The following is a 13,437-nucleotide window of genomic DNA, read 5'->3' on the forward strand; positions in this document are numbered from 1 at the left end:
TCCTTCCTTACTCCTGGCCACGAGTCACCACCGTACTAATGGAGGCCTGCACAGGTAAGCCACGCACATTTGCCGTCTAATTAACCTTCATCGACCAGCCGACTTTTTTGATATTCTCAACCGTCCGCGCAGTTCGTGTGTGTGTGTGTGTGCACTTGTCCGTTTATCTGTATGTCCGTCTGTATTTTTGGCAACTTGTTAGAATGTTTGCGTGAAAAGTAAAACGTAGAATTATTCTGCAATTCACCAGAGAAAAATTAACGTTAGCATTAAGCGAGTACGCACGTACACAGACACGCTCGCGCAAACACACACACACACACACACACACACACACGGACACGTGAGTAGGTACGGGATGTAAATCGAGGAGTTGTTGCCTTGTTGTCCCAGTATGTGGTGTGTGCCTGGTCTCAGACCTATCCGAAGATCGGAAATAATGAGCTCTGAGCTCGTTCCGTAGGGTAACGTCTGGCTATCTCGTCAGAGACTGCAGCAGATCAAACAGTGAAACACACACACACACCTCGTAGTGTAGTGGTTAGCACGCTCGACTCACAATGGAGAGGGCCGGGTTCGAGTCCCGGAAACGGCGAGGCAAATGGGCAAACCTCTTATTGTGTGGCCCCTGTTCACCTACCAGTAAATAGGTACGGGATGTAATTCGAGGGGTTGTGGCCTCGCTTTCCCGGTGTGTGTTGTGTGATGTGGTCTCCGTCCTACCCGAAGATCGGTCTATGAGCTCTGAGCTCGCTCCGTTATGGAGAAGACTGGCTGGGTGACCAGAGGCGACCGAGGTGAATTACACACACACACACACACACACGTCCATCCATCCCATCAAGCACCCAAAATTCGGAGACAGACGTCCCGAACCCTCTGAAAGTAATGATTGAGCATAAATTGAATACATAAAGGAGTGAGAGCAACTATCGGGAACGTTATTATGAGGACCTTTCACTTGCTGCCACTCCGATCCCTCCTCCTCACCTGATTCACCTTCCAGAGTACCCAATCGGCTGTCCCGCTTCAACTCTTCAATGGGTCTGTAATATTTGTGCAGGATCGAGGCACGTTCCTGATTCTTTAATACTTTTGTTTATTGTGTGTGTGTGTGTGTGTGTGTGTGTGTGTGTGTGCGTGTAAATGTTTGAGTATCAACATTTTTACCGAATTTCATCTTCCTATTTTTTTTCCAATGCTTCCTCCACCTATTCTCTCTCTCTCTCTCTCTCTCTCTCTCTCTCTCTCTCTCTCTCTCTCTCTCTCTGTAATTCACCTCGGTCGTCTGCTGGTCACCCAGCCAGTCTTCCCCTTTACGGAGCGAGCTCAGAGCCCATAGACCGATCTTCGGGTAGGACTGAGACCACAACACACTCCACACACCGGGAAAGCGAGGCCACAACCCCTCGAGTTACATCCCGTACCTATTTACTGCTAGGTGAACAGGGGCCACACATTAAGAAGCTTGCCCATTTGCCTCGCCGCCCCGGGACTCGAACCCGGCCCTCTCGATTGTGAGTCGAGTGTGCTAACCGTGTGTGTGTGTGTGTGTGTGTGTGTGTGTGTGTGTGTGTGTGTGTGTGTGTGTGCTGGGGTCGGGAATTCAACACTCATATGCATGCATCATAATAGAATAATGCTAAAAAGGATCATTACTAATTAAGGTATATATTTTTGTGACATGGCATAACTATCATCATTATCAATATTAAGATAATCCTTAGGTAATAATGTAATCAACACCACAGACGATTAAATCCTCCCTGACTGACAACCTCACTCGTAAATAATTGCCTGTGTAGTGTGTCTGAGAAGAGGGACAGAGAGAGAGAGAGAGAGAGAGAGAGAGAGAGAGAGAGAGAACAATAAAAGATGCTTCCAGATAAGTTTTACCCTGAATTATTCTCCTAGCGACGCTCAACGGGAGACCTCTGCTACTCCTCACGCCCCCGCAAACTTGTTATTTACTACCTCACTATCGGAAAGTCATATCAAACTAGTAACTCCAGCTGACCCACCTCTCTCTCACTTTTTCCGCCTCTCCCTCCCTCGCTCTGCTGCTTCAGTTAGAGAGTTTTATGCACAGAAGCGGCAGGTCGGTGCTCGCAAAGTTGTTGGCGATGCTTTCCCCAATACTTTACAGGTCTCATGCTGACGCTAGTTTGGGGTATCAGGATGGCCCTTGGTGGTGGTGGTGGTGGTGGTGATGGTGGTGGTAGTGGTTGTGGTGTTAGTGTAAAACCGTCTCAGATCCACCACCTCCCCTATCCTCCTCTGCCTCCTCTTTTTCATCTTTTTATCTTTGTTTTTTTTTGTTTTTTGTTTTTTGCTTTTTCTTACCTGTTATTTTGTCTCCGTGCTCATTTTTCGTTTTTTTTCCTTTCACTTTTATCTTTTTTCTTTGTAATTTTGTTTTTCGTTCTTTTCACTGTTGTTTTGTTCTTGTTTCCTTTATCTCAGATTTTTTCTTCTTTGTTTTCTTAGCTCCTTCTCCTTTCCTGATTCTCCTTCTCTCCTATCCTCTCCTCTACTAGTTATACTTTATTTATCTCTTTTTTTTATTTTATTTCCTCTATTTTTCTCTTATCTCTTGTTTTCTCCTATCCTCCCTTATCTCCTCAGTTCTCTTCTTCCTCCTCTTCTTTCTTTCTCCCACATTTCTCATCCTGACGTCATCCTTCACTTCAAGAGACATCATTAGAAGTGTTTGGTCATGAAACTGTTGCTTTCCTCCAGACACTTGTTTCTTTCCATCTGAAGTAACACTTTCTTTTCCCATACCAGTATGGTGAGCATTTTGAACTTGTATGTACCCCTCTGAGTAATTTCCTTAATAGTCATACTTATTCACATACACCCATCCATCCTGTCCCACTACAAATATAAGCGGTTATAATAATATAAAGGTCAATTTCAATTGTATGTTACTTTGACAATTTCCATTCACTCGTTTTTCACATTAAAAGTCGTAAGATTTTGTGGAATTTCACCTTCCACCTCACCCTCCCTTGTAGCTGTTATGTGAGCTGATTTTCGCGTCGGTATTTTAAACAGATCAGCATCCACTCACACTCAGTACCTGAACACTAGCTGCCTCGGGTATAAATCTGCGCTGGGTCGATGAAGCGGCCTGACATATCCTCCTCCTAGTCTCTTCGCCTCACAGCCTGTCATTTATTGCGAGAGAGAAGGAAAAATACAGGATTCCCTTTTACTTCCTTCTTCAGCACCTCACTCAGCGGTAGTTAGACTTAGGAATCTGCAGGTGTGGGTGTGAAGTGTAGACCGTAAAAGGTCTTTTATATGTTGTTTTGTTGGTCTTACGATGCGAGTCAGTAAGGTAGGTGGTGAACGCGTCGGTGACATATTGAATGGGTGAAAGGAGTGAGTGGTTGATTGCGGTGATTTTAGTTTGTTTGATGTTTGAGTGAGTGGATACGTAGATGAGTGATTGGTAGTGTGCGTGTGTGTGTGTGTGTGTGTGTGTGTGTGTGTGTGTGTGTGTGTGTGTGTGTGTTCAATAGGTAAAAGCGATGATGTGAGTAAATGAGCGCAGGGAGCTCTGTATTATTCATAACTCCTTATTTGGTTTTTCATTCTTCTGACACACACACACACACACACACACACACACACACACACACAGAGCTCTCATCACTACTGCCACGATAGCCTGGGCTGGTTCATGTTTCATTTTCTATTAATCTTCTCTCTTTTGTTTCTTATTTTAGTCTTGTTAATGTTGTCTCGCATTGCTGCTCTGATCGCTCCCTGGACCTTCCGCCTCTGAATGAGTATAAGTAATGATTCTTCTCAGACTCGAGTTTTATTCTTGCTACCTCGTGTATTTGGACATTTATTCTCGGTACCCATGCATGACAATGAATTCCATCCCTTCTTCTTTCATACCATTTATCCATCAATACACTCATCCTTCCCTTCCCTTCCTTCGTTCGGTTTGCACTCCATTACATCGTCAGGAAGAAGAGTCAGAGTGAGCTAGTGGCTGTGACATTTGTTAGCGACGAGTATTCCTCCCTCAACGTGATGTGATAGACGGTCTTGCTGTTACTTGAAAGTTAAATACCAACAATTTCCACTGCAGACTTGTCAGCCTTTGGTGGTCTAGTTTGGCAAGCGTATACAAACACGTAATTGTTTTGAGGTGGCGGAATATAGTGGAAGGACTGATGGAATTGACTTACCTTGCTCCTCATGGGCGTTGGTGAGTATAAAAGCAGCATGGAGGACCATGAACACCAGCAGTGTGGCGACGCAGACCATGGTTGACGCCCTGCCGCCCACCGGTGCCTTCACTCTCACCGGGGTTTAATTTCGCACGTCACCATCATCACTACTCAACGGCACTCGGAATTCACTTCGAGTTATCTTAGTTTTTTTTTTTTTTCTTTCTTTCTTTAGATTTTCACTTTTTTTCAGTTTACACTTTGTTGTCACTTTCTGCAGTAGGACTCTGAATTTATCACTGCGTCGCGGCGTGGTGATAGTGCTGCTTGTCGCGAGGTGGTGAGGCACAGTATAGAAGAGGAATATGTTAAGTTATCCCTATCTAGTGCCCGCACACACACACACACACACACACACACACACACACACACACATACATACATACATACATACATACATACACACACACACACACACACACACACACAGACACACACACACACACACACACACACACACACACACACACACACACACCTGCACCACACAGATGCATCATACTTCTCTATCTCATCCCTTACTCTTTACTTTTCCTCGGTGTACTTCTCTCGTAAAATTTTTCTTACCGATTTTATGAACGAAAATTCTAAGCATGTGTTAAATTGACTATAACGGAGCCGTGTGATTGTAAGCAGCAGCTTCCCTCAAATTGTTGCAATATCAGCGACACTTCTATCACGGGATTGAGGACGAGACAGGCGGACCGCGTATGTCTATCCCTGTCTCGTCCCGCACACCGACTGAGCGGGGCGCGGCGCCACGAGCGCAGGTCCTTCCAGACCTTTCACGGCGGGGGCCAGGTGATCACTGCACCGGTGCACCCGCCCGTCCTCCTCGCCTGCCCACCAAGCGCGCTCCTCCTCCACCACCATCACCACCATAATCACCACCAGTACTAAGCTCAACATCACTATCCTCACAACCACCATTACGCTTATCATCTTTACTGCCAACACCGCCACTACAACTTCCTTTCCCTCCATTGCCTCACCACGAGGACCACCACCACCTCGCTTCCGTTTTTTTTTTTTTTTTTTCACATCACTTAACGAAACAACCTGTGCAGGGGCTTAATTTGTTTGACATTTTCTTCGTCGATTTTCATTTTATGCACGCACACACACACACACACACACACACACACACACACACACACACACACACACACACACACACACACACACCGCGTAGTGTAGTGGTTAGCACGCTCGACTCACAATCGAGAGGGCCGGGTTCGAGTCCCGGGGCGGCGAGGCAAATGTGTGGCCCCTGTTCACCTAGCAGTAAATAGGTACGGGATGTAACTCGAGGGGTTGTGGCCTCGCTTTCCCGGTGTGTGGAGTGTGTTGTGGTCTCAGTCCTACCCGAAGATCGGTCTATGAGCTCTGAGCTCACTCCGTAATGGGGAAGACTGGCAGGGTGACCAGCAGGCGACCGAGGTGAATTACACACACACACACACACACACACACACACACACACGCCCGGTAGCTCAGTGGGTAGAGCGCTGGCTTCACAAACCAGAGGACCGGGGTTCGATTCCCCGGCCGGGTGGAGCTATTTGGGTGTGTCTCCTTTCACGTGTAGCCCCTGTTAACCTAGCAGTGAGTAGGTACGGGATGTAAATCGAGGAGTTGTGACCTTGTTGTCCCGGTGTGTGTTGTGTGCCTGGTCTCAGGCCTATCCGAAGATCGGAAATAATGAGCTCTGAGCTCGTTCCGTAGGGTAACGTCTGGCTGTCTCGTCAGAGACTGCAGCAGATCAAACAAACAGTGAAACACACGTAGAGACAAGTTCGCTTCTTTTATTTATCTCCTTCAATATCCCCTAACACACTAACCTGACTTTCGCTCCCACGTCCACTACGACAGTTCTTTTATCCATTACTGACAACCCACTTCTGCCTTACCTAATCTCCGCTCACATACCGCTCATTCATGTAACCCACCGCCAACACTACATACCCTCCCTGCAGCCTCTCACGACCTGCCCACGAATACCGTTTCACCCGCAGGCACTCGTAACGTTTCAGTAACATCCTGGGTAACGACAAGCCCCTGCTCCATCAGCGGCCATAATCCTGAGGAGCTGGGTGCGCCAAGCGAGTCACGGAACACGCATTCAAGGATACTCTTGCCGCTCGTCTAGCTAATTCTATTGTGACCACTACGTGTCCCCTCTTGTTCTATTCTCTGCACGCTTTCCTTCCCCATTCCTTCGCCTCTTTCCACTGTGGCATCAAGTTATTTTTTTGTCACAATTATTTCCTTTTCTACTCTTTGTGTCTGTTTTCTTTTCTTAGCTTTGATTTCCTTCCTGTTTTCCTCCTAACATCTAAACATACACAGACACACACATTCTCTCTCTCTCTCTCTCTCTCTCTCTCTCTCTCTCTCTCTCTCTCTCTCTCTCTCTCTCTCTCTCTCTCTCTCTCTCTCTCTCTCTCTCTCTCACACTCTCTCTCTCTCTCTCTCTCTCTCACACACACACACACACACACACACACACACACACACTTTTCTTCTCTGCACGCTTTTTTCCTCTTCCTTATCAGTCTCTTTCTCCTTCGCTCCTCTCTGTGTCCTCATATATACACGCGTTCTCCTCTCTGCCTCTCACTTTCATTATATACTCTTTCCCACTCCTCCGTTCTACTCTTCTCATTATCTTCACTCCTCTTCCTGTGACCTATCCCAGCCACTTCCCTTTTTGCCGTCCTGCACTGGCGGTCTCCTTCGACATCTTCCTTAGCGTTTGGTGGAGGATCGTTATTGTGCCTGTAGAGTTGCTCCCATGCGTCTGTAGTTTGTCTGATCAGCGTCACCGCTAGAACGGGAACTTTAGCAGACAGATGACTGGTGTAATTCTCCGAGACTTCGACAGAAATTGACGGTAATGGCTGACTAATCGTAGCAAATAGTTCGCCAGGCCGATTTACGAATATGCCGATGATCAAAGATTGTCGTTATAGAACATATGTGTGTGTGTGTGTGTGTGTGTGTGTGCATGGGCACGCGCTCGCGTGAAGGGGAAGTGTTTAAAAGGGGAGTAGATAGATTTGTTCAGTATTCCTCTTCACATTCACTACATCTCGGTAGTCAAAGTCAATGGCATAAAGAATTTAGTGTCGTATCGAGTCAAGTATCTAACCTGAAACCAAGCACAAGTCTGGTGGTTATTGGCTGGTCTGTTCATTAGAGACGCGGTGCTGATGTTTTATGTAAGGCTCAGGTCAATATTCTATAATTAATAGACGTTTACGAACATCTTCAAATGCTCCTTTACGTATTTACACACAGGGAAGCGATGTGAACGCAGATACGAAATCAAAGAAAGGTAAACCGAATGACCAATACCATCAGCCTTCGACAGAGTAGCAGTGCAAATTGAACGTGTAATGAATTTCTCTTTTATTTGTGATTCTGACGTGTTTGATTTATTCGGGAAGCTTAACCGATTTGTGATATTTTATTTGGCATTTTATATCCTGCTCTAAAGCTTACGTACTAGGGGAAACTATAGTGGATATGACGGGCACCGATTATTTGTATTGCAGGAGAAGTAGCGTTATTCGAGTTTGAGAAGCCTACAAGAATCCAACAAAAAAACAACTTTCTCTGTATAGAAAGAAAATATAATTTTTGTTTTCAGTCTAGTTTAGTATCATTAGTTGAATTTTCATATTAGTTGTTAATGCATTATTCCTGAGTAAAGAGCATTTATTCGCGTTATTTTCCTTATAGAAGCTTTAACTTTTTTGTTTGTCCAGACTGAGGTTCCAGATTCCCAGGATTGTGTTCTGGTAGGGAGTGAAAGTATTCTGCTGTCGCTATTAATTGGTCACCCCTCAAGCTACTGTCTCTTGCGTTTTCTTCCGTTGCATTCTTCTTCCCGTAATAGTAGTAACTTTAACGTTTTACGTATAACAACTGTGCTATCTTAGATACTTAACATTTTCAAAACGACAGACCACTTACCGATGTTGACATTGTACAAGTTGTTGATTGTCCCATTTTGGGAATATTGCTGCCAACTATGGTTCCCATGGAGTCCTGGGGAAATTCAAGCACTTGAATCAGTACAAAGATCATTAAGTTACAGTATATTAACTGTAAGACATCTAAACTATTGGGAGCCAATCAATACACTCAAACTCTACTCTCTGGAGCGCCATAGAGAGCGACACCTGATTCTCTACGTCTGGAAGATAATGCAGGACATGTATTTCAGGAACAAAGATCTACGCTTCCACGACCACCAACGATTAGGCCGAGTCTATGAAATAAATAGAGTACAACCTCGGGCCCTTACCAGAGTAAAAACGCTGAGGAGCAATTCCTTTTCCATACGGGGTCCAACGATCTTTAACTCGCTACCACAAAACTTACGAGCTATCATCAACGTCACCCTAGGCCAATTCAATGCAAAACTTGACCACTTCTTACAAGACATACCGGACGAGCCGCACTTCCCTCCCTCACTACTACTCCTGTGTCCCAACCAAGTCAATACCAGACTGGTTTGTCCTTCGACGGGCGGACGGTGTCTTCACTTAACCTGGAAAGGCGCTGACTGCTTCTAACTCTTTCCCAAGATTCACAGGTGAGTGGATGGGTGTGTGTGTATGTTATTCACCATGGTCGTCTACTGGTCACCCAGCCAGCCTTTCCCCTACGGAAAGAGGTCAGAGCTCGTAGTGACCGACCGACTGGGTAGGACTGAGACCACACCACACTCTGTGTGTGTGTGTATTTACCTAGTTGTATTTACCTAGTTGTAGTTTTACAGGGCCTGGGCTTTATGCTCGTGTGGTCCCGTCTCCATATCTACACTGCTGTGTGTGTGTGTGTGTGTGTGTGTTTCACTGTTTGATCTGCTGCAGTCTCTGACGAGACAGCCAGACGTTACCCTACGGAACGAGCTCAGAGCTCATTATTTCCGATCTTCGGATAGGCCTGAGACCAGGCACACACCACACACCGGGACAACAAGGTCACAACTCCTCGATTTACATCCCGTACCTACTCACTGATAGGTGAACAGGGGCTACACGTGAAAGGAGACACACCCAAATATCTCCACCCGCCCGGGGAATCGAACCCCGGTCCTCTGGCTTGTGAAGCCATTGTTCTAACCACTGAGCTACCGGGTGTGTGTGTGTGTGTGTGTTTCACCACGATCGTCTGCTATTCATCCAACCCCTACGGAAACAGCTCAGATTTCATACTAACTGGGTAGGACTGGAACCATATCACACCACAGGGGCTACACATTACGAAGGCCGCCCATTTGCCTCGTTGCTTCTCGGGATTCGAACCCTGGCCCTCTCGGTTGTGAGCCGAGCGTGCTAACCACTACACTACTCGGTGTTTGATCTGCTGTTTTGATCTGCTGCAGTCTCTGACGAGACAGCCAGACGTTACCCTACGGAACGAGCTCAGAGCTCATTATTTCCGATCTTCGGATAGGCCTGAGACCAGGCACACACCACACACCGGGACAACAAGGTCACAACTCCTCGATTTACATCCCGTACCTACTCACTGCTAGGTGAACAGGGGCTACACGTGAAAGGAGACACACCCAAATATCTCCACCCGGCCGGGGAATAGAACCCCGGTCCTCTGGCTTGTGAAGCCAGCGCTCTAACCACTGAGCTACCGGGCCGTGTGTGTGTGTGTGTGTGTGTGTGTGTGTGTGTGTGTGTGTGTGTGTGTGTGTGTGGATTTCAATGTTCACCACCAGCTTTGGCTTTCTTCTCCCTTCACTGACCATCCTGGTGAACAAGCCTTCATCTTTCCTATGACCTAGAGCAACTGGTGCAACACCCTACTCGTGTTCCTGACAGCCTTGAACTTTACCTTACCTCTAACCCTTCTGGTTATGCTGTTACCCTATCATGTCCGTTGGGCTACTCTGATTACAACCTCATATCTGTATTTTGTCCAATTTCCCCAATCCCTCCTTAGCTCTCCCAAAGAAGATGTGCCCCTGAAGAGATATTATGCTGATTTTCCCTGGAATGATTACTGTTTCCGTGTCAGAGACCCATCTCTGTGTGCTGAACGCATAACAGAGGTGATAGTGTCTGGCATGGAGGAGTCACACATTCCTCACTCTTTTTCTGAAGCTAAACCTTCTAAACCTTGGTTTAACGCAGCCTGTTTTCATGTTATACATGATAGAGAGGTTGCCCACAAAAGGTACTTGAGCCTTCCATCTCCTGAATCTCATGCACTTTATATTTCTGCCCGGAATCATGCCAAGTCTGTTCTTCAACTTGCCAAACACTCTTCATAAATAGAAAATGTCAAAATCTTTCAAACTCAAACTCCCTCGTGACTTCTGGCATCTAGCCAAAACATCTCCAATAACTTTACTTCTTCATCTTTCCTCCTTTATTTCATCCTGATGGCACCACTGCCATCTGTCTCTAAAGCTGAACTCTTCTCTCAAACCTTTGCTAACAACTCCACCTTGGATTCTGGGCTTGTCCTCCCTCTCCTCCTCCCTCTGACTATTTCATGCCTACAATTAAAATTCTTCGTAATGATGTTTTCCATGCCCTCGCTGGCCTAAACCCTCGGAAGGCTTATGGACCTGATGGGGTCCCTCCTATTGTTCTCAAAACTGTGCTTCCGTGCTTGCACCTTGCCTGGCCAAACTCTTTCAACTATGTCTATCGACTTCTACCTTTCCTTCTTGCTGGAAGTTTGCCTACATTCAGCCTGTTCCTAAAAAGGGTGACCGTTCTAATCCCTCAAACTACCGTCCTATAGCTTTAATCTCTTGCTTGTCTAAAGTTTTTAATCTATCGTCAATAGGAAGATTCTTAAACATCTGTCACTTCACAATCTGATCGCCAGTATGGCTTCCGTCAAGGTCGCTCTACTGGTGATCTTCTGGCTTTCCTTACTGAGTCTTGGTCATCCTCTTTTAGAGATTTCGGTGAAACTTTTGCTGTTGCGTTAGACATATCAAAAGCTTTTGATAGAGTCTGGCACAAAGCTTTGATTTCAAAACTGCCCTCCTACGGTTTCTATCCTTCTCTGCAACTTTATCTCAAGTTTCCTTTCCGACCGTTCTATTGCAGCTGTGGTAGACGGCTACTGTTCTTCTCCTAAATCTATTAATAGTGGTGGTCCTCAGGGTTCTGTCCTGTCACCCACTCTCTTTCTATTACTCATTAATGACCTTCTTAACCAAACTTCTTGCCCTATCCACTCCTACGCTGATGATACCACCCTACATCTTTCCACATCCTTTCAGAGACGACCAACGCTTTAGGAAGTCAACAAATCATGCAGGGACGCCACAAAACATCTGACTTCTGATCTTTTTAAGATTTCTGATTTGGGCAGAGAAAATCTAGTAGTGCCTCAAAACTCAATTCCTCCATCTATCAACTCGACACAACCTTCCAGACAACTATCCCCTCTTCTTTATTGATACTCAACTGTCTCCCTCTTACACACTGAATATTCTCGGTCTGTCCTTTACTCATAATCTAAAATGGAAACTTCGCATCTCATCTCATGCTAAAACAGCTTCTATGAAGTTAGGTGTTCTGAGGCATCTCCGCCAGTTTTTCTTACCACTCTGACTGCTAACTCTATACAAGGGCATTATTCGTCCATGTATGGAATACTCTTCGCATGTTTTGGGGGAGTTCGACTCACAGTTTTGTTAGTTAGGGTAAAATCAAAAGCTTTTCGTCTCATCGACTCTTCTTCTCTGACTGATTGTCTTCAGCCTCTTTCTCACCGCCGGAATGTTGCATTTCTCGCTATTTTTTATATCTATTTTTATGCTATCTTTTCTACTGATCTTGCTAACTGCATGCTTCCCGTTCTCCTGTGGCCTCGCTACACAAGGCTTTCCTCTTGCTCTCACCGTATCCTGTCCAAATTTCTAATACCAGTACTCACAGTCATTCATACATTCCTGTGGTAAACTCTGGAACTCCCTGTTTGCTTCTGAATTTCCATCTTCCTACGATTTAACTTCTTTTAAGAGGGAGGTATGAAGACATTTGTCCCTAACTTTTGGGTAGCTCTTAATAACTCTAAGGGAATTGGCAATGCAGTGGGTTTTTCTTCCTTTTTTTCTTTTTGTTATCCTTGTCTAGTCTCCCCACTTGCGTAAAAAAAAAAAAAAAGAAATTCCGGGTCCTTCTTTCTTCATACTTTTCTTCTTTCCTATCTACCAACTTAACTATTTTTTTTTATCCCTTTCGAGTCTCTTTTCCATAAATTTATCGGCTCCTCCCTTCCTCCTCCTTCCTTCGTTCATTCTTTTCAACACTCATTCATTTATTCATTCATGTATCTATCCTCTCGTTTCTTATTTCCTCTCTTCTACCTACCTTTCTTCATAATTTTTATCTTCCTTTTTAATTACTTTATTGGCTTCCATCTTCATTTCCATCTTTCTTCTTTTCTTGTGGCAGTGGGTATAAGTTAATTTCATTATTAATATTGTTGTCTTCATCATTGTCATTATTATTTCCATTATCACTTGGCATTCATATATTTGATAAATGTTAGACGCTTCAAGTCTTTACAGCCACGCTCTGTTCCTTGAACCTTTTAAATGTATATGAGCCGTTCTTTATCGTTTTCTGTCATCCCAAACTCTCGACATATCTCTCATTATCATGTCTGCCTTCACTAACACATGTTTCCTTTCTTTCCTTCCTATCTACCCTATCTATCCATTCCTTCTTGTCTCTTTCATTACTTTATTGTTGTTTCCCTACATATTCCCTCTTTCTTTCCTTAATTTCTCTCCTTCATTCCTTCTTTCCTTCTATCTCTCTCACGGTCCTCGAGACTCTGTCGTATCCAAACACCAATTTACCTCTAAACCTTTGCGTTCTATCCTCCTATGTGTGCGTCCTGCGAGATCTTACCGGCACGTCTCGATTCATTCTCCAAGTCTATTTTATGCATCCGTGACCTGCTCGTCGGACGCTGCCGAGGTGAGAGAGTTCTGCCACCCTCGGCCAGGAACACCCAACCTAATGGTCAATCGGGTTGGGTGCTGATGATGATGATGGTATGAAGGGAGAAGCTGAAGTAAATTGAGTGGCAGGGAAGTGGTTGAAGTAGTGTATTGGGGAACTGGAGAAGGATGCGTTCGGCAGTTCCACCAGTGATATACTTAAGTGATATTCTATAAGCCGAG

General features: G+C 45.2%; 1 protein-coding gene across 4 annotated transcripts in view; it reads right to left on the reverse strand.

Annotated features, from left to right (window-relative positions):
- LOC123513869 (hemicentin-1-like) overlaps positions 1-5,092 on the reverse strand; it is a 503,630-nt gene extending 498,538 nt beyond the window's left edge. For 2 of the 4 annotated variants that reach the window (XM_045271300.1, XM_045271297.1), the window contains exons 1-2: positions 4,818-5,092; positions 4,209-4,513 (exon numbers count right to left, since the gene is read on the reverse strand). In XM_045271300.1, the coding sequence (XP_045127235.1) occupies positions 4,209-4,287 (79 nt within the window). In that variant the 5' untranslated portion in view covers positions 4,288-4,513; positions 4,818-5,092. Of the gene's footprint in view, positions 1-4,208; positions 4,514-4,772 lie in introns of all 4 variants that reach the window. The other 2 variants (XM_045271299.1, XM_045271298.1) reach the window with 2 other exon arrangements.
- Positions 5,093-13,437: the final 8,345 nt, after the last annotated feature.

Source organism: Portunus trituberculatus, chromosome 37 (assembly GCF_017591435.1).
Source record: "Portunus trituberculatus isolate SZX2019 chromosome 37, ASM1759143v1, whole genome shotgun sequence".
NCBI classification, from domain to species: domain Eukaryota; kingdom Metazoa; phylum Arthropoda; class Malacostraca; order Decapoda; family Portunidae; genus Portunus; species Portunus trituberculatus.